General features: G+C 42.1%; 1 protein-coding gene across 6 annotated transcripts in view; it reads left to right on the top strand.

Moving 5' to 3' along the window:
• Positions 1–11,510, top strand: part of IQCA1 (IQ motif containing with AAA domain 1) — a 171,405-nt gene extending 159,895 nt beyond the window's left edge. For 5 of the 6 annotated variants that reach the window (XM_030803119.1, XM_030803121.1, XM_030803118.1 and 2 more), the window contains 2 exons: positions 1,705–1,943; positions 10,874–11,510. In XM_030803119.1, the coding sequence (XP_030658979.1) occupies positions 1,705–1,943; positions 10,874–11,002 (368 nt within the window). In that variant the 3' untranslated portion in view covers positions 11,003–11,510. The remainder of the gene's footprint in view (positions 1–1,704; positions 1,944–10,873) is intronic. The other variant, XM_003277456.4, reaches the window with a different exon arrangement.
• Positions 11,511–21,658: the final 10,148 nt, after the last annotated feature.

Below are 21,658 nucleotides of genomic sequence, written 5' to 3'. Positions count from 1 at the left end.
ACAAACAGGCTTTGAAACACTCTGTAGCTTATTTTGTGTTATCTTTTGTAATTGATGTTTTAATGAGGGTTAGGAAACTTCAGTGCAAGATGGAACAAAGAACAATCATTGTTACTGTAATAACAACAGTAACATAGCTACAGAAAGTCAAGTCCCCACCAAATGCCGGGCTGCTGCACTTCCAAGCGCTTTGCAAACACTTTTGGGCTTGTTTTTCACAGCAGCACTGAGAAGTCAATCCTTCTATGCCTGTTTTACGGATAAGACTAGTTTGGGGCTCAAGCTCAAAGAAACCCACCAAGGAAGGAGCAGAGTAGATCAGGGATTTAATGATACTTTAGGCCAATTTGGGGTCCCTGTGGCTCTCCTTGGTTTCACTGCAGGTCTCCGAACCCTGGATGCCTATGCATCCACAGCTCAGAGAAATCGGCAGGCCCTAAGGTACAGTTCACCCTTTCCCAGCAGCTCAGCTCACCCACAGGGCCAAGGACCCCCCAAAAGAGGACAGTGGGAGTGAACTGCTGGAATAGCTCATGGTCCAAAAGCCAGATTCTCCAGCATGGTTCATAGTTACATTATAGGCCATTTTATTCCTTTAGAGTAAGTAGATCTTTTCATTTGATCAGCCATTTTTGGATCAACATACTTGTATGATATAGTCATTTAACAGACTCAGAATTAACCCCTTACCAGGCCTGACAATGCTCAGATCAGGTAGTCATGGTCATTTTTAAAAAATGGTTTCAAGTGTTCCTCAAGTAAAGTCAAAATGGTTTAGAAATACTTGACCAGATTATCCCAGTGCTGAGACTGACAGATGCTCTTGTAAACACCCTTCACCCTTCTCCACCATCTCAATATAATTAAATAAGTAACAGCAAGTCTCCTTTACTTCCCTTGTGCTCCCTTTACAGAATAGAGGTAATTCTCCAAATACAGAATGATTTTAAGGACTGTACAGGAGTTCATTCCATCTCTAAAGTTAAGCATCCAGAATTATTTCATAATTCATTTTCACAGCATCCCTGTGTTCAGATTGAAATATCTCATTTACTCCAGGTCCCACAAACCAGAGAACACCCAGGCACTCATCTGAAGGACTCTAGTCAACCAATGCGTGTTTACAGTTGCTGAGGGGAAAAGAATAAGGGTCAAATTGCTGTATTTAATAAAATGTGTAATACAGTGTCTTCCACTGGAAGGGAACTGACCTTGGCAGTAGCTGATGAAAATTGGAATCTGCATTTTGATTCCAGATGTAAAAATAATGTGAGAAATTAACTTTATATCTAAAAAAATAAGTTAAACTACTTATCCAAATTACTTGGGAAATACAATATTCTGATGAGAAGAGATGCCATTATACACCCTATGACAATTTCCAGTGTTGAAAGATTGTCAACATCTTTACAGGTACCACCTTAAAACTATACTGACAGTGGTTTTGTGTTTCTCCTTGTTAATTTGCAGGGCACTTGCAGATCTATAGACCTCAGGGTCATTGATATGTATGGCTTATGGTTGAAAATTCTCTAGAGGAAAGCATTTAGTTACTTGGCTTCGGTTCATTTGAGTTACAAATAAGTTAGAGTAGACTTCTGTGTATTCCTTTCTTGATGAGATGCAACTTTCAACCGAGAGGGAAACTGGCACTGATTTCTCAGTGGTAACCCCTGTTCTCTGTGTCTTTTCTGGATACAACAGTTCTGTGGAAGCAAATCATTGAACGCAATGGAGGAGTCCTCACCAGTGCCTTGAATGTCAGCTGCCTGGCGAAGGTCACTGACGGCTTCACCCAAGGACATATAGTCAAAGTGGTTAAAGGCGTGCTCACAGATCAGAGAATCCGGCGGCAAATTCATAAACCTCTCACTGCAGTTGAGTTTATTATGGCGATAGCCAGCATGAATCCAGTGTACAAAGAGGAAGAAGAGAGCTTTAAGGTAAATGGAACACCCTGATGACCAATTCTTAGCAGCAGACACTCCTCACACTACCTCCTCCCTCTGCAGTTCCATGGTTTTCATGAATTGGAACTCTGCCATATACAGTGAAATTTGGAAACCTGAAATTTTGGATGACAAAATCTTTGGGGTTTTGGCAGTAAAGCATGTGTCTTCCAAATTTTAGGAAAACCATGGTGTGTGGCCTTATATATTAACAGCCCAATTGCAGAATTGAGTAGCAGCTTCAAAACCATTGGATTCACATAGACACATAAACTTATTTTGGTTTTTACTTCATATTTGGTATTATGGAATAAGTTTTGCATAGAGAAATCATTCCCCAAATAGTATATAGTTCAAGCCAATGCTGTTTGGGGCCCACAGTTGTCATGGAACACTTTGTTTTTCAGTTTCAGTTCATTTGCGATAGGAAGCCACAAGATAACTCATCAAAATTTAGTTTTCCAATGTTTGAATACATTCTGACCTATTCACGGAACTTTTTGGATCTGAAAGAAACTTTGAGAATTATCTTTTCCAACACCCTCTCTTATAGGAGTGCCCAGGCCAGCAGGCACTCCTCAAACTCTGCCTGCTCTTCTTTAAGCAAAAATAAATACAGTGGTGTTGTCTTTCTAAAGGAAGTTTCCTTGACCAACTCCAAAGGTAAGAGATTATATGCATACAATTGAAGACCACCACAATATTGGCTGTGCAGTCACCAGAAGGGGCATTAAAATTCTCAGCCAAGCCTATCTCTGGGAGCCTGCTCAACATCAGGCAAATTTCCCTCTGCAACACATCACTTTTCCATCAAATCTAAAACTATGATTCCTTCCTGGTTTGCCCTAATTCTTCAGTGAAGCATTAGAAAGGTGAAAAATAGTCATAATAATGATTTCAGAAGTAATGGTCTAGCACAGGAGTTGGCAATCTTTTTCCATAAAGGTCCAGATAGTAAATATTTTAGGCTTTGAGAGCCATGCAGTCTCTATCACAGGTATTCAGTTGTGCATCATAGTACAAAAGCACCTATACACAATACAGAAATGAATGCGTATGGCTGGGTTCCAATAAAACTTTATTTGCTAAAACAGACAACAGGCCAAATTTGGCCCATCAGCCATATTTTGCTGACCCTGCTCTAGCAAGGCTGAAACAAAAATTTAACTCTAGCTGAGTGTTTACCAAGCATTTGAATTATTAGTAATATTCTCGTTAACTGTTTAAACCTGTTCATAATTGCTGATATTATCCTCTTCAAATGATACATCATATTCTTTTCTGAAATTCCCCATTTTTTTCTCCTTTCTAAAATATTAATTTTCCTCCTATTTTGAGGAGTTAGATGATAGGGTGTGGAAGCCTATCCTTTCTCGTGGCTGAGCCTTTAACTTTCCGAAGTAATCTCTAGAAGTTTTTCTATCTATAGGTGCTTGAGGTCTGATCATACTATTCAAGAAAAGGAATTACTACCCTTTTATGACCCGGGATGAGAATGCATATGCTTCACACATCCATTCTTGGTGTATTTGTTTGCTCTATTCATTTTCAAAAGAAATTGCATCACTTTCCCATCATTACCCTTTCCACCCAATCCCTTTGTGCTTCCATTACAGCACCAGTGCTTGGCCCTGTGACTGGCCCCAAGTAGATGTTTAATAAATCTGTTTAGGGACACATTCATTAAACACGTGGATAGATGGAATGACACCCTCACACTCTCCTGAATAATGTGATACCATTGCTATGGTTCCTTCTAATGAGGGAAACTCTGAGAAATTTCACCTAATTGTGCTTCCGACAACATTATCTCAGATGAAGACCTTGCAAATTCTCCAAACATGTTCTACCCTGCTCCACAGACACGATGGAGAGAATATGTATGATAACGATGATAGTAAGTCTAATAATGTTAGCTAATACTTATTGACTGCTTATTATGTGCCAGCCACTGTACTGACTCATTTAGACTCATAATCCCCTGTTTTGCACATGAGGAAACTGGGATATGGAGAGGCATGGTAGGCCGGATAGTGGCCCTTTGCCACTAACAAAGAAGTACATGCCACTCCCCCTTTGCCACTAACAAAGAAGTACATCTCAAAGACAGGAACAACTATATGAGCTAATACATGGGTGGCCTAGGGGTGTATAAGATCCAAATAGAAAGGCAAGGGGAGGCCCATGAGAGACAGAATGCTGGAACTGCACAAAGTTGGGACACTTTATAGGTTGCCATGGGGAAGCATCAAGGAACTCGTGATCTTCTCAGGGATCTAGGTGGGGAATAAAAGTGGCCCATAAGAAATCAAAACCCAAGCCTACACCATGCACGTCAAATTTCCAAATCTGTACTACCTCCATGGTCCCAGAATCTCAAGTTGAAATATTAATATGATTTTTTAGACATCTACAGAACTCTCCACCCCAAATCAACAGAATATACATTTTTTTCAGCACCACACCACACCTATTCCAAAATTGACCACATAGTTGGAAGTAAAGCTCTCCTCAGCAAATGTAAAAGAACAGAAATTATAACAAACTGTCTCTCAGACCACAGTGCAATCAAACTAGAACTCAGGATTAAGAAACTCACTCAAAACTGCTCAACTACATGGAAACTGAACAACCTGCTCCTGAATGACTATTGGGTACATAATGAAATGAAGGCAGAAATAAAGATGTTCTTTAAAACCAACGAGAACAAAGACACAACATACCAGAATCTCTGGGACACGTTCAAAGCAGTGTGTAGAGGGAAATTTATAGCATTAAATGCCCACAAGAGAAAGCAGGAATGATCCAAAATTGACACCCTAACATCACAATTAAAAGAACTAGAAAAGCAAGAGCAAACACATTCAAAAGCTAGCAGAAGGCTAGAAATAACTAAAATCAGAGCAGAACTGAAGGAAACAGAGACACAAAAAACCCTTCAAAAAATTAATGAATCCAGGAGCTGGTTTTTTGAAAAGATCAACAAAATTGATAGACCGCTAGCAAGACTAATAAGAAAAGAGAGAAGAATCAAATAGATGCAATAAAAAATGAAAAAGGGGATATCACCACCGATCCCACAGAAATACAATCTACCATCAGAGAATACTACAAACACCTCTATGCAAATAAACTAGAAAATCTAGAAGAAATGGATAAATTCCTCGACAAATACACCCTCCCAAGACTAAATCAGGAAGAAGTTGAATCTCTGAATAGACCAATAACAGGTTCTGAAATTGTGACAATAATCAATAGCTTACCAACCAAAAAGAGTCCAGGACCTGATGGATTCACAGCTGAATTCTACCAGAGGTACAAGGAGGAACTGGTACCATTCCTTCTGAAACTATTCCAATCGATAGAAAAAGAGGGAATCCTCCCTAACACATTTTATGAAGCCAGCATCGTCCTGATACCAAAGCCTGGCAGAGACATAACCAAAAAAGAGAATTTCAGACCAATATCCTTGATGAACATTGATGCAAAAATCCTCAATAAAATACTGGCAAACCGAATCCAGCAGCACATCAAAAAGCTTATCCACCATAATCAAGTGGGCTTCATCCCTGGGATGCAAGGCTGGTTCAACATACACAAATCAATAAATGTAATCCAGCGTATAAACAGAACCAACGACAAAAACCACATGATTATCTCAATAGATGCAGAAAAGGCCTTTGACAAAATTCAACAACCCTTCATGCTAAAAACTCTCAATAAATTAGGTATTGATGGGACGTATCTCAAAATAATAAGAGCTATCTATGACAAACCCACAGCCAATATCATACTGAATGGGCAAAAACTGGAAGCATTCCCTTGGAAAACTGGCACAAGACAGGGATGCCCTCTCTCACCACTCCTATTCAACATAGTGCTGGAAGTTCTGGCCAGGGCAATCAGGCAGGAGAAGGAAATAAAGGGTATTCAATTAGGAAAAGAGGAAGTCAAATTGTCCCTGTTTGCAGATGACATGATTGTATATCTAGAAAACCCCATTGTCTCAGCCCAAAATCTCCTTAACCTGATTAGCAACTTCAGCAAAGTCTCAGGATACAAAATCAATGTACAAAAATCACAAACATTCTTGTACACCAATCACAGACAGAGAGCCAAATCATGAGTGAACTCCCATTCACAATTGCTTCATAGAGAATAAAATACCTAGGAATCCAACTTACAAGGGATGTGAAGGACCTCTTCAAGGAGAACTACAAACCACTGCTCAATGAAATAAAAGAGGATACAAACAAATGGAAGAACATTCCATGCTCATGGGTTTGAAGAATCAATATCATGAAAATGGCCATACTGCCCAAGGTAATTTATAGATTCAATGCCATCCCCATCAATCTACCAATGACTTTCTTCACAGAATTGGAAAAAACGACTTTAAAGTTCATATGGAACCAAAAAAGAGCCCACATTGCCAAGTCAATCCTAAGCTAAAAGAACAAAGCTGGAGGCATCACGCTACCTGACTTCAAACTATACTACAAGGTTACGGTAACCAAAACAGCATGGTACTGGTACCACAACAGAGACATAGCTCAATGGAACAGAACAGAGCCCTCAGAAATGATGCCAAATATCTACAACTATCTGATCTTTGACAAACCTGACAAAAACAAGAAATGGGGAAAGGATTCCCTATTTAATAAATGGTGCTGGGAAAACTGGCTAGCCATATGTAGAAAGCTGAAACTGGATCCCTTCCTTACACCTTATACAAAAATTAATTCAAGATGGATTAAAGACTTAAATGTTAGACCTAAAACCATTAAAGTCCTACAAGAAAACCTAGGCAATACCATTCAGGACATAGGCATGGGCAAGGACTTCATGTCTAAAACACCAAAAGCAATGGCAACAAAAGCCAAAATTGACAAATGGGATCTAATTAAACTAAAGAGCTTCTGCACAGCAAAAGAAACTACCATCAGAGTGAACAGGCAACCTACAGAATGGGAGAAAATTTTTGCAACCTACTCATCTGACAAAGGGCTAATATCCAGAATCTACAATGAACTCAAACAAATTTACAAGAAAAAAACAACCCCATCAAAAAGTGGGCAAAGGACATGAACAGAACTTCTCAAAAGAAGACATTTATGCAGCCAAAAAACACATGAAGAAATGCTCATCGTCACTGGCCATCAGAAAAATGCAAATCAAAACCACAGTGAGATACCATCTCACACCAGTTAGAATGGCCATCATTAAAAAATCAGGAAACAACAGGTGCTGGAGAGGATGTGGAGAAATAGGAACACTTTTACACTGTTGGTGGGACTGTAAACTAGTTCAACCATTGTGGAAGTCAGTGTGGCGATTCCTCAGGGATCTAGAACTAGAAATACCATTTGACCCAGCCATCCCATTACTGGGTATATACCCAAAGGACTATAAATCATGCTGCTATAAAGACACATGCACACGTATGTTTATTGTGGCACTATTCACAATAGCAAAGAGAACCAACCCAAATGTCCAACAACAATAGACTGGATTAAGCAAATGTGGCACATATACACCATGGAATACTATGCAGCCATAAAAAATGGTGAGTTCATGTCCTTTGTAGGGAGATGGATGAAACTGGAAAACACCATTCTCAGTAAAGTATCGCAAGGACAAAAAACCAAACACCGCATGTTCTCACTCATAGGTGGGAATTGAACAGAGAGAACTCATGGACACAGGAAGGGGAACATCACACTCCGGGGACTGTTGTGGGTTTGGGGGAGGCGGGAGGGACAGCATTAGGAGATATACCTAATGCTAAATGACGAGTTAATGGGTGCAGGAAATCAGCATGGCACATGGATACATATGTAACAAACCTGCACATTGTGCACATGTACCCTAAAACCTAAAGTATAATAAAAAAAAAGAAATATTAATATGATTTTTTTTAATGATATGGTATCATTAAAACCCCTGAAGTCACATCAAAAGCAAAATTAAAAACCACTCTGTATGGAAATTTAGCCAAGTCAGGGTACATAGGATTCCTACAGGAAATACCAGCCTTGCTAAAGATGAGTTCATAATAAAAAAATTATGAGTCACAAGCAATAATCTATCACAAGGAGAGTCAGCAAATGCAAATAACAGAATAGCACTACCAAGAAGCTGAGATATAAGGACATTCTGGAAGAGACTACAAAATAAGTATGTTTAAATTAAAGACCAGAAACATTAGGGAGAAAAAACAGGCAAATTCGAAAAAGAACCAAATAGAAATTTTGATAGTGAAAAAAATATATAGTCATTAAAATTAAAAACTCAGTGAATCGAGGCGGGCAGATCACCTGAGGTCGGAAGTTCGAGACCAGCCTGACCAACATGGAGAAACTCCGTCTCTACTAAAAATACAAAATTAGCTGGACGTGGTGGCGCATGCCTGTAATCCCAGCTACTCGGGAGGCTGAGGCAGGAGAATTGCTTGAACCCAGGAGGTGGAGGTTGCAGTGAGCCAAGATCGTGCCACTGCACTCCAGCCTGGGCAACAAGAGCAAAACTCTATCTCAAAAAATAAATAAATAAATAACTCAGTGAATAAATTGTCTGTGGATTGGACAAAACTAAAGAGAAAACAAAAGAACTGAAAAAAGGAGCAAAGAAAATTGCCTAGAATGCAGCATAGAGAAAAATAAAGGATAGAAATCAAAGAGAGTTTAAGAGTTGGCTGAAACAGTGGCTCATGCCTGTAAGACCAGCACTTTGGGAGGCCAAGGCAGGTGGATCACTTGAGGTCAGGAGTTCGACACCAGCCTGAACAGTGTGGCAAAACCCCGCCTCTACTAAAAATACAAAAATTAGCCAGGTGTGGTGATGTGTGCCTGAGCAAGACTCTGTCTCAAAACACACACACACACACACACACACACACACACACACACAAACAAATCTGAAAATCAAAATTCCAAAACATTTTAGGAAATCTAGTGCTAAATACAATCTGATAAAATGTTTAAATTAATATAATTAAGATGTTCAAAAAATAACAGAGCATGACTTCCATTAGAAATGTACAGAACATTTTGGAAAAAAAATGAAATGAGAAGAGATAATTATAAAAAAATATTACAAAAAGAAAGCTTAGAGAGTCAGAAGCTGCGGTCTGAATTGCAAAGAAAAAGAAAGAAAGCTTAGAAATTAAAAATATGGTAATCAGTATAAAATGGCAAAGGAAATGAAAGAGGTATGAACTCTAAACTAAACATGGTCAAAGAGCAATCTGTGGACCAGAAGATGGTCCTGGGGAGTACCCCCCAATAGTCAGCACAAAAAAACAAGAAGGTAAAATCCATAAAAATATAAATAAAGATCCCTCAAAGGTGGGTTGCAGACACTGACCTTCATTAATGGAAGTTCTAGAAGAAAAGAATACAATAAGTATCAGAGGAACAATTGTTTAAAGATATTATTACTGAGAATTTTCCTGAATTAAAGACGGATTAAAAATCAACTCCAAGTAAAATAATTTATTAACTAATAAACTCCTAGCAACCAGCAGAACAAATCAAATAAATCTATACCTAGATATATTGTTGGGAACTTAAGAACAAGATTAAAAGCCAGGCTTAAAAGCTACCAGATTACCTACAAAGAAACAATTGGGAAATCAGACATCTCTTTAACAACCATAGGTGCCAGAAGATAGTGAAATAATATCTACAAAGTACTAAGGAAAAACAACTGTCTGCCTAATATTTGTATCCAGCTGAACTGGCATACAAGAGACAGGAAAAAAGAGACATTTTACGACATGTGAAGCCGGGCGCCATGGCTCATGACTGTAATCCCTACACTTGGGGAGGCCGAGGCGGGCAGATCACTTGAGGTCAGCAGTTCAAGACCAGCCTGGCCAACATGGTGAAACCCTGTCTCTACTAAAAATACAAAAATTAGCTGGGTGTGGTGGCGCATGCCTGTAATCCCAGCTACTCAGGAGGCTGAGGCAGGGGAATCACTTGAATCCAGGAGGTGGAGGTTGCAGTGAGCTGAGATTGCGCCACTGCACTCCAGCCTTGGCTACAGAGTGAGACTCAGTCTCAAAAAAAAAAAAAAAAAAAAAAATAGACATACAAAGACTGAGAGAGTTTCCCACTTACAGCACTTCAGAGAGCAATTTAGCAATATCAAGTAAAATTGAAGATGTTCAAACCCTACAACCCCAGGAATTCTGTTTCTACATGTGTGCCCTAAAGAGGTTCTCTCATGTAGATACAAGGAGATGTGTAAAAATTGTGAACTTCAGCATTTTTCATAATAACCAAAAATTCAGATGTCATATATCCATTAATAGGAGAATTGATAAATAACATGTAATATAATCCTGCAATGAAATATTGCTACTATAAAGTTTATAAACCCAAATGTCTCTTAGGTTTCAAATAAAATGCAAAGTTTGAGAAAAATGCCATTGTGGGGCCAGTTACAATCACTAAGTTCTTGGTTAGTATTTGGGCTCCATTATTTCTACCGTGGTTTCAACAGCAACTCCCCCAGAGTAGTTGAATGGCCGCCCACTGTTCATTGAACATGGCCACATGTGAACCATGAGCACCCTTCACATTACCAAGAAAACCCAACCCCCAGACACAGTAGGATGCCTGGAAAAACAGGCGACTTTGTTGGGAAGGATGGCTGGTTAGATTTAGCCTGAGATTCTCTGAAATTGTTAACTCCCTGAGTTAACAAATCATGCAGAAATACAGGTTGAAGTTTCAAATCATGCAGAAAAACAGTCTGGAAAACCCACTGAGAAAGAGCTTGTATTAAGCATACCTTAAATGCCCAAAGTACAATGGCTGCTTGCCCCTTCCTGTTTAGCAGGCTTTTCTTTATTTTTAAGAGTATTGCGGTGAATTGGTGTCATTCTGACCTTTTCCGAAACTTCTATTGTATTTCAGAACTGGTATGCCAAAACCCCTCTGGGTAAAAAACGTGCCTTGGCAATAACAGGAGGCAGCACAGAAAAGGCAAAGGACAAAGGGAAAAGGAAAGAAAATAAAGAGAAAAAGGCAACAAAGAAAAAGTAATGCCTTTCTGAAGAACCATGCTTGAGTCTCTCTGGGATGGAGAGGACCCCAACTCACCAGAGAAAAGATTCACCATTGCCCGCCTGAAGAAGCCCACAGGGGAAGGAATTTAGCAGTGTGCAGGTGAGCTGATGCCGCAAACCCGCTAACCACTGGGTGTGCTGTTATGCCTTTCCCAGGCTGGACACCTAGCTGGGTGTTCGTCACAACTTTCCACAGCTTTAATCCACACCAAGTTTGTATATAACTGAAATTCACTCTTGACGCCCTCCACAGTCTTTCCAAGTTGGACTCTTCCTCTCATCAGTACTAGTTGTCAAATTTAAAATGTAACAGTTAAGGAGTATTCTAGTTTGACAATTAGTAAGCAATGAGTATATCATCAGTACACTAGCTTTTTATTAATCCATGTACACTGTATAGTATCTTGCATCTATTTTAATAAATTAATTCTTTGCTTTAGTAATAGATTTTATATAATGAAATAAAGCTGTTGCCCTTGAACTGACTTGCTAATTTGGTTGCTGGAGCGAAAACAGGATCTTACAAATGAACTATTTCAACATCCTAATTTTGAAGCTGAGATAGCTGCAGTCCAGGTCCCACTGCTAATATTAGAGCCTGGACATCATCCGCTCCGCCTAGTCCTCACTGGAAGGACTGAAAAGTTGTCAGGCCAATGACTGGATGAAAACCATGGCATAAAAATGGGGTAAATGCCGAGAAGGGAAAGCCGACATGAAGAAATAAAACAGGGTAAATAAGAAAAAGATTAAAGAGTAGGGAAAGCTCTAAAGAGAAATTTAAATTGTGTAAGGATGTGAAAGATTATTGGTTGAAGATCGCAAGTAACCCACTTCTAAATTGTGGTAAGAACACGATCAGAGGAAGCAGACTTCAACTGAGATGGGATGAATTTAACTTGAATTTTAAGAATACGCTGTCTGACAGTTTGGGGTTAGACCACAGAAATTCATAAAATCTCACACTGCATAGACCAGGTCAGGCATCCAAGTTTTACCAGGATTCCCAGTGGCTTGGATCATCAATGGCCAAGAAGGTTTGTGGTTTCCAGGTGTCTTCTGGCCACCAGCACACCCCCCAGCCTGTGTCTGTACACAGCAAACTGATACAAATTGGGACAGACAGAGATAGTCACAGGCCGATGTGCCCTGGACAGTTCTGCACTCCCCACGAAGTCATCCTCCTCCTGAGTGTCCCCTCGAACAAACTACTAGCTTCAGGGTACCCCCCACAGACTTGCCTTCTCATTATCAAAGGTGCCCCAGTTTCCACAGACTCTCCTTACCCACTTCAGATTATGTCTAGCCAAAGCCCAGGGTGGCCTGAGAAACGGCAGACTCCCCCTCCCTAACATTCCAGAGCCCTTTGACATTCATGTCTCCAAGATGGTTCTGCCAAGATCCTTTCACGTGTCATGGGACCCCACTTATGGCCCAAGAATAGAACATCACAGCTCTGGGATTTGATGTCTGTTGCAAAGCAATGACATCTGCACTGCAAAGAAATGAAAAGTATGAGGGTAAAAGTAAACCATTTTTTAAATACCATTTCACTTGGTCTTAGTTTCACGACAAGCACACTTTTTCAGAACTCATAAAAACCTGTGCAGGTTTTTAATAAACAGTAATTAAGTGATGGAAACTTGATACTTATGCTTTAGAGCACCATCCAGTAGAACTTCCTGCAATGATGGAAAGTTCTAGATCTGTGATCTCCCAGTAGGAGTAGTCCATAGTCACACTAAGCCACCAGGCTACTAAACACTCAAAATGTGGCTGGTGCAACTGAAGAACTGAATATTTTATTGTATTGAATGTTCATTTCCATTTAAATAGCCACACATGGCTGGTGTGACTGATGTACTGGGCAGGACGGCGTTAGAGTAACCTAAGTTTAAAAACTGGTAAAGATAGCTAAAGATCCTTTCTACACACTCACTCCCTTTTTCCCAGCACACTAACATGGAGACATGATTGTCAGGGCCTCACTCAGCCTTTTCCCAAAGGATGGCTTCCTGCCCTGCCCAGTGCTGGGTTTGTGCTCTACTTCTACAGTGTAAGAATTGAAGAAAGAGGAAAGAGGCCAGGTGCGGTGGCTCACGCCTGTAATCCCAGCACTTTGGGAGGCCAAGGTGGGTGGATCATGAGGTCAGGAGATCAAGACCATCCTGGCTAACACGGTGAAACCCCATATCTACTAAAAATACAAAAAAAAAAGAAAAAAAAATTAGCCGGGCGTGGTGGCGGGCACCTGTAGTCCCAGCTACTTGGGAGGCTGAGGCAGGAGAATGGCGTGAACCCGGGAGGCGGAGCTTGCAGTGAGCTGAGATCGCGCCACTGCACTACAGCCTGGGCAACAGAGCGAGACTCTGTCTCAAAAATAAAAAAAGGAAAGAAACATGAAAAGCAGTTCAACAGTCAAAGACAGGTTGATTTTGGAGAATAAACCTGAGAGGAGCTTCTGGCTGAGTTAGGTCAGAGGCATTCTCTCTTACAGACTAAGAGTATTCAAAGGTTTAGGGCAGGAGAGCTTATCACAGGCTTGGAATGTTTCTGTGTCTTTTTGTCCCACTTATCTGGGAGGGAGAGTTGTGTGTCTGTTCCCATACATCTTCCTGCAGCTGCAGGCATACCCCGAGTCTGCTTTTAGCTTCCCTATCTTAGCGCACCTAAAGGGAAAGGAATGGACTTATTAGGGTCCATTGTTTTACTGGGGCCTGTTGTGAGAGTGTGAAGTTGGCGATTACCCAAGAGACTTTCCCGCCACCCTCTGTGCCCGAGATGTCTTATATGGGTTTTACTGTCTGCTCTTTCTGGAGACTTGCAGTTGGAAGAGAAGTGATATCCTTGAAATGCATGAGGCTAGAAAGGGAGCTGGAACTGTCTTGAGATGATGGTGCTCCTGCCCTGTCACACATGGGGCCATGAGCTCTGTCTGAAAGCTTGGTAGTATCAGCCAGCCCCTCCTCTCAGCCAAAGATACACACACTTTTCCACTGCCCGTGGATCAGAGGGCCCTTTGTCTGTCACTGCAAAGTCCACCAGAGCCAACACTCCATAGCTCAGCACGTGCTGGTATTTACATCACAGCCTGCTGCTTTGTGTGTGAGTGGGTATGGAGAGGGGGTGTAGATACACTTAGATACACTCACACAACTACTCATATTCTGCGTGTTTTACACAAATGGTAACATGCCATTAGAACATATATACTGTTCTACCTTCTTGCTCTTTTTGCTTAATTCTGTAACTTGAATATTGTTTCATATCAGCACATACAGATGGGCCTCATTTTGTATTCTCTCCATACTACCCCACTTTATAGATATACCATTATTTATTTAATCAGTCCGCTCTGACAGATATTTAGATTATTTCCACCCTTTTGCCATTCCATCCTTGCTGTAATAAGCGCCCTTTCATAGTCTTCGTGGGTGTATACCAAAAAAATAAAAATAAAAGTATGTGGGATTAACTCCTAGAATGGAAATTACTGGGTCAAATTACCTGTGAGTCTTTCATTTGGGTAGCTATTGACAGACTGTCCTCTAAAGAGGCACTGGTCACACCGACTGAGTAGGAGAAGGCATGGTACCTTGTCATCCACGGAGCAGGTCAGCAAACTGTGAGCCTATTGGCCATCCACGCGGAAAACCCAAAGTCCCCCTGGAAGGTTAGGCCGCCATGCCCTCGAACTCCCACTTTTATCTGATGGGGAGAGGAAGCACAGCAGCTCTGTGGGAGGAAATGGGAGGAAGGCGATGGCGGGGTGGACCGGCGGGGTGGACCAGCGGAGGGACGGGCGGAGGGACGGGCGGAGGGAGAGGTAGACTCCTCAGAGCTCTGCTAGGGCCTCAGCTGCCCTGGGCCATTATGTGACAATTAGCTCCTCTTGAGCACATTCTGAAGTGGAGGGGACAGTAATTAATACCATTAACCCTCATTAAGAGAGCATTCTGCGGGATGAAGTCTGATTAAAGTGCAATTTGAGCTCTTAGGTGGCTCTGCATCTAGGAATAATTAGGTCCCAGGTCCAAAACCAATGTCAGGGCATTGCTGAAAAAGATGCTCCTGAGACTGAGACCGTCGGGGCTTCACCAAACACCTATGTTCAGAGATAGCAAATGGAAAACGCCCTGGTGCTGAAGAATCTATGTTTGAGACTCTTTTTAAACACATATCCACTTTTAATATGAAGGCCGTAACTGTGGTAGGTGGTCACAGGGCTGTTTCACAGGACTGACGTGATTTTTAGCCACTAATGATACTGTGGGACCCAAGCCACCGGCGTAAGTGGCTTGTCCTGTCCTTGAAAGTCTTAAGACTTTAATTGAAGAGAAGCACGCGATGATGCTAAACAAAGCCAAAGAGACAAAGACTGTGGGCTGCAAACCAAGCCGGCAGCCGCCCGAGCAACAGGATGTGGGAAACCAAAAGGACCTTGGTCCAAAATATGTGTGTGAAAGGACCTGAAACCTCCACCACTAGAATCATTCATTCGTCAGGGCAGGGTCCCCTAACAATTCTGCTGCATTCGAATTCACAGTTGCAGCATAGCAGTGGTTTTTTGGCTCATACTCCAATTCTTTCACCAAGCACTCTCTGTGTGCCGTGCACAGTGCCAGGGGCTGAGGATGCAGGGGTGAGCTGCTTTGCAGTCTAAGGGGGAAGGACACATTAAGAAAATGGCCATATAAATAAATGTGCAAGGCCAGATCCATGCGACGAACATGAGGAAGAGGAACCCTATCTAGGCTGAGGGAACAGGCTGCGCACTGCCTGGCTTCATCCGTGCAAGAACCCTTTTCTGATGGAGAATCTGAGAGTTCGTGGTGAAGTGGCAGGTCTCTCTGATTCTTTAGCTTTTCTTAACAGCTGCACCTAGCGCCTATATAATCACCCAAGATAGTGTATTTAAGGTCCCTGGCACAGAGGGTACAATCAGCAAGTGTTCATTGCTTTATAGATATTCAGTAAGTGAGTTTCTCACGTTGAGCTTTGGGGAGTCAATTGGGAACCCAGGAGTGCAGGATAGGTTCTGGCCTCTCCACTGCATACTGGTTTTGTTGTCAGGTGACTGTCACAGTTCCCAAGGTCACTAACCCAGTTCCTCAACGTGGCAAACAGACACAGTACCTTTTTTTGGTCAAGAGATTAAGCATCCTAGAAATGTAGTCTCTTCAGTCAACTCTAGTGGTTGACGGCAAGGTTCTGACTGACCCTAACTCAGGCTTCATCCCAGCTGCAGACTGGGCAGAGCCTCGATAAGTCCCAGCTCAGCACACAGCGTTCTCCCTGGATGTGCATTTTATCTTTGCCTCCCTGGGCTGTCGTGAGGAGTAAACTGAGCGGTGTACCCGGCACAATGCCTGGCACGAGGGCACATTCTCAGTGAACGCTGCCTGCTGTTCAATTATTGCTGAGTGCCCAAAGCAGACCCTGCCCAGCAGAACAGGTGCCATGGGGCGGGCTCTACCTTCCTGGAATGGAAGTGCAGGCTGTGATGAAGAAGGAGGAGGGGCATGGCAGAAGGGTCCTGTGAGAAGCCCCTGGGGCCCCAAAAAAGCGGGGGCCCTTCTCCAGATCCTCCCACTACCCTTCTTCTCATTTCACTCTGCTCTGTTTCTCCTGCTGGGGCTGCTTTGGGGGTGCCCTGCACGTCTGTCCACCACTTCTTTAATAACCCTGGCTCCACCTCTGGAGCCCTTGGCCAGCCTGGCGCCCACCATTCCTCAGGCCTCACTCCCAACCTGTCTGGAAAGGAAGATGAGCCGGGTGCTGTCAAGAGGGTTGTGGCTTTATGGAAAGCTCGCCGAGCTGGGCTAATTTCACAAACCTTCTGAGTGACCTTGGGTCAGTCTGGCCGCACGCATACATACACATGTACAGCATATACACATGCATGCACACACACAGGGCATTCATATATACCACACTATGCACATGTACACATATGATCTGTACACACTACACACATAAACACATGCACACATACAAACGATATACACACACCACATGCTGCACATACATACACATGTGTACATGTACACAAACGCAACACACATGGACCACTCCCTACACACACACTCATATACACATATACATATACAGGCACAAAAACACACATACACAGATACACATGCATACACACATCCCACACGTGCAAACACAACACCCCACACATGCACGTGTTCACACACATGCATGCACACTTAGGCATGCGTGCAGTCCCACAGCCGCCATTATTTCCTCAGTGGGCTCATGGCAGATGCTGGTGGCCTGCACACCCCTGGGACTCAGGCCTCTTCCCAGGGCTGTGGCAGGGACAGGAGCAGCGGAACGGGGAGGCCCGGCAGGTGCTGGGATGTGTTTACTGTTTACATCAAGCGCAGCGGGAAAGCAGCTTCCTGCTCCCCGTGGGAGTCAGAGGAGCCTTCAGCTGCAGGAAAGGCTGACGCAGACACCGCGGCTCCCAGCTGCACCTTGGGCCCAAGGAGGGCGGGCGGGGTAGGGGGGTACTGCTGCACCCAAGGAGAGCAGCGTGGACCAGCAACAGACCAGAAGCGCTGCACCACTTCACAAGCTAATGAACTTTCCAGGACCATGTGGCTCCCCTGCACCGCACCTAGAGACCTGTGTCTGCCTGGGAGGAGCAGGATGAAGACTGAATGAGGGGTGATCTGGGACCCTCCCCGGGCACCGCAGGAAGCCATATTTATTTCTTCATCAATAAAAGACCTGGAGTCATCCCCATAAAGAGGCTTCTAGCTCTGAGTTCCTCCTGTTCTTCAGATAGAGGCACTCCACATGCCAGGGGCCATGAGTTTTGGAGGAGACAAATACTTAAACCGTAGCACTCATTGCGCCTGGAAACTCCATTGCAGACTCCTTATATTGAAATAAATCTTTATAGTCATCCTTTAGAAAAATGTAAGTATCCATGAGAGGGGTGTAAACATGTATGCTTTTGTTGAATTATGACACAAGCACAGAAAAGGGCTCGACTACCAAAATGGAAAGTGGAGATGCTCCCGACTCCTGAGAAGCCCTTCTCCTAATCACTGGCGTCTCCATTTGCAAAGGCAACTATTGTCCTGATTTCCAGCATCCTAGGTTACTTTTAGCTGGGTTTGAACTTCAGGTACATGGAAGTAAAGAGTGTGTATTCATTTCCGTCTGCCTTCTTCTGCCGACATTAGCTTGTGAGACTCCTGAAGCCTTGCATGCAGTCGCAGTTCGTCCACCTCCATCACTGCTCAGTATTTCCTTGTAGATGCCATACTTAGGCTTCTTATTTTAGTGTTAATGAGAGCCTATCTTTTTTTTTTTTTTTTTTTTTTTGAGATGGAATCACTATGTTGCCAGGCAGTGGCGCGATCTCAGCTCACTGTAATCTCTGTCTCCCGGATTCAAGCGATTCCCCTGCCTCAGCCTCCTGAGTAGCTGGGACTACAAGTGTGCACCACCATGCCCAGCTAATTTTTTGTATTTTAGTAGAGATGGGGTTTCACCATGTTGGCCAGGATGGTCTTGATCTCCTGACCTCCTGATCCGCCCGCCTCAGCCTCCCAAAGTGCTGAGATTACAGGCGTGAGCCACCACGCCCAGCTGAACGCCTATGATTTTTCTTCAGTTTGGGGCTATTATGAATGATGCTGCTGTGGACATCTGCGTCTGTCTGTCTGCACACATGTGCACACATTGCTGTTTGTATATGCCTGGGAAGACAGCTGCTCGCCCCAGAGTATCATCAAATGTGGTCGCAGTGCCACCAAGTTTACTGTGGTGGCTGCTCCAATTTCCCTGCCACCAGCAATGCATGCAAACTCCCACTACTCCACATCCTCCCAGCGTGGTGTGGTCAGGCATTTTCATTGTCCCCACTCTGGAGTGTGTGGTATCTCACAATGGTTTTAATTTCCTTTTTCCTAATGACTACTAGGGTTGCACATCTTTTCATAAGCGTAGTGATCTGAATATTACTGTACTTTTTAATAAAACCCCTGCTCAGTTGGTTGTCTACTTTTCCATTGGGTTGTCTATTTCTTTCTTATTAATTTTATACTTTTAGTGAGAAGCTCTTTGCAGGTGCATGGGTGTGAATATTGTCTCCCACTCTTTAGCTTCCATCTCACTGTCATAATGGTGTTTTTTAATGAAAGTTCTTGTGGTGGCTCACGCCTGTAATCCCAGCACTTTGGGAGGCCAAGGCAGGTGGATCACCTGAGGTTAGGAGTTTGAGGTCAGCCTGACCAACATGGTGAAACCCTATCTCTACTAAAAATACAAAAATTATCTGGGTGTGGTGGTGAATGCCTGTAATCCCAGCTACTCTGGAGGCTGAGGCAGGAGAATCACTTGAACCCACGAGGCAGAGGTTGCAGTGAGCCAAGATCGCACCATTGCACTCCATCCTGGGCAACAGAGTGAGACTCCATCTCAAAAAGAGAGAGAGAGAGAAGAAAAGAAGTTCTTAATGTGAAGGTAAATTGGTTTATCAACTTCGTCTTTGTGGTTACAGTTTTTTTGTGTCCTACGCTAAGAGTTCTTTGCCTACCTCAAGATTATGACACTATTGTTGCTAATAGCTTTCAGAAGCTTGTATTTTAAGTTCCGGGTACACGTGCAGGATGTGCAGGTCTGTTAAACAGGTAAATGTGTGCCATGGTGGTTTGCTGCACCTATCAACCCATTACTTAGGTATGAAGCCCAGCGTGCATTCCCTCTTTTCCCTAATGCTCTCCCAAACCCGCCGTCCTCCGACAGGCCCCAGTATGTGGTGTTCCCCGCTTGTGTCCATGTTCTCATTGTTCAGCTGCCACTTATAAGTGAGAATATGTGGTGTTTGGTTTTCTGTTCCTGCATTAGTTTGCTGAGGATAATGGCTTCCAGCTTCATCCATGTCCCTGCAAAGGACATGATGTCATTCCTTTTTATGGCTACATGGTATTCCATTGTGTATATGTACCACATTTTCTTTATCCAGTCTATTATTGATAGGCATTTGGGTTGAGTCCATGTCTTTGCTATTGTGAATAGGACTGCAATGAACAGACATGTGCATGTATCTTTATAATAGAATGATTTATATTCCTTTGGGTATATACCCAGTAATGGGATTGCTGGGTCAAATGGTATTTCTGGTTCTAAATCAACCACAATGGCTGAACTGATTCACATTCCCACCAACGGTGTAAAAACGTTCATATTTCTCCCCTTTTCAGAAGCTTTATTTTTCCACTTATCACATTTATATCTGCCAGTTTACCTGGAATTGATTTTTGTTCATGGTTCAAGTCTTATTTCATAGCCATATGAATATGTGATTGACCCAAAAACCCAGCACCACTTATTGAAAAGACTGTTCTTTTCCCACTGCTTTTCAGTGCCCTGTATCATTGAAAACAAGTATTTAAAAACAACAACAACAACAATGAAAACAAGTGTTTATGTAGACAGTGATTTGCTTACAAATCCTCTGTTCTGATCTACTGCATCTGTCTATCATTCTGCAATATCACATTGACTTGAGCACTGTGGCTTCACAATGATGGTTTGCATCCATAGAGTAAGTCAGCCCATCTTGTTTTTCTCCAAAGTGTCTTAGATATGCTTGACATTTTGCACTTCTAAAGGAATTTATAATCAGCTTATGCATTTCCACCAAAAAACTAATATTTTAATGTAAATTATATTGAATCTATAGATCAATTTGAGAAGAACAGACATCTTTACATTATCGAGTTTTCCAGTCCATGAAAGTGATATTTCCCAGCATTTGTTTTAGGCATTAAATTTTCTTAATGATGTTTTGTAATTTTCTATGTAGAGATCTTACACATCTTTCCTTAGATTCACTTCTAGGTATTTGATAATTTTCCGTTATAAATTGCATTTTGAAGTTTTACTTTATACCTGTTTGTTGCTGGTATATAGAAATAAAATTTACTTTTTGAATTGGTTGTATATCCAGCAACAAGCGAAACTTATTATCTAATTTTAATTATTTATTTTTAGATTTTTATGGTGTTTTTTAAACATCCATAGGCATATTGCCTTTGGAAAATGAGTTTTATTTATTTGTTTGCAATTCTCATAGCTTTTTGTTTCTCTTGCGTTATTGCACTGGCTTGGCCCTTTAGTTATGATGTTGACTAGAAGTTATCATAGAAGACATCCTTGTTTCAGACTTCAGCAGGAAAATGTTCAACATTTTATCATTTAGTACAAAGTTTTGAAACTATATCACATTTCGTGTACTAAGAGTGTTTATCATGTATGGTTGTGGACTTGTAGCAAATACTCTTTCTGCCTCAATGGAGATGATCACGTGATTTTCTCCTTTTGTTACCGTGTTGATTTTATTGAATGACTTTTAATTGAATTTTTAGTGAGATATCAGAGAGATCTTGCATAGGTTTTGCCCAATCTCCCCCAATGGTAACATTTTGCACAATTATAGTATAATATCACTGATACAATATACCAATTTTATTCAGATTTCCACAGTTTTCCTTGTACTCATTTGTGTGTATATGTGTATGTATTAAGTTTTATCATCTTTTCAGGTTTGTGTATCCATGAGCACAGCCAAAATACAGAATAATTCCAACCCCACAAGGATCTCTCATGC

The sequence above is a fragment of the Nomascus leucogenys genome, chromosome 22a (genome assembly GCF_006542625.1).
Source record: "Nomascus leucogenys isolate Asia chromosome 22a, Asia_NLE_v1, whole genome shotgun sequence".
Classification (NCBI taxonomy): Eukaryota; Metazoa; Chordata; class Mammalia; order Primates; family Hylobatidae; genus Nomascus; species Nomascus leucogenys.
The sequence above is the reverse complement of the archived record's forward strand: the minus strand, read 5'-3'. Positions and strand labels throughout refer to the sequence as shown.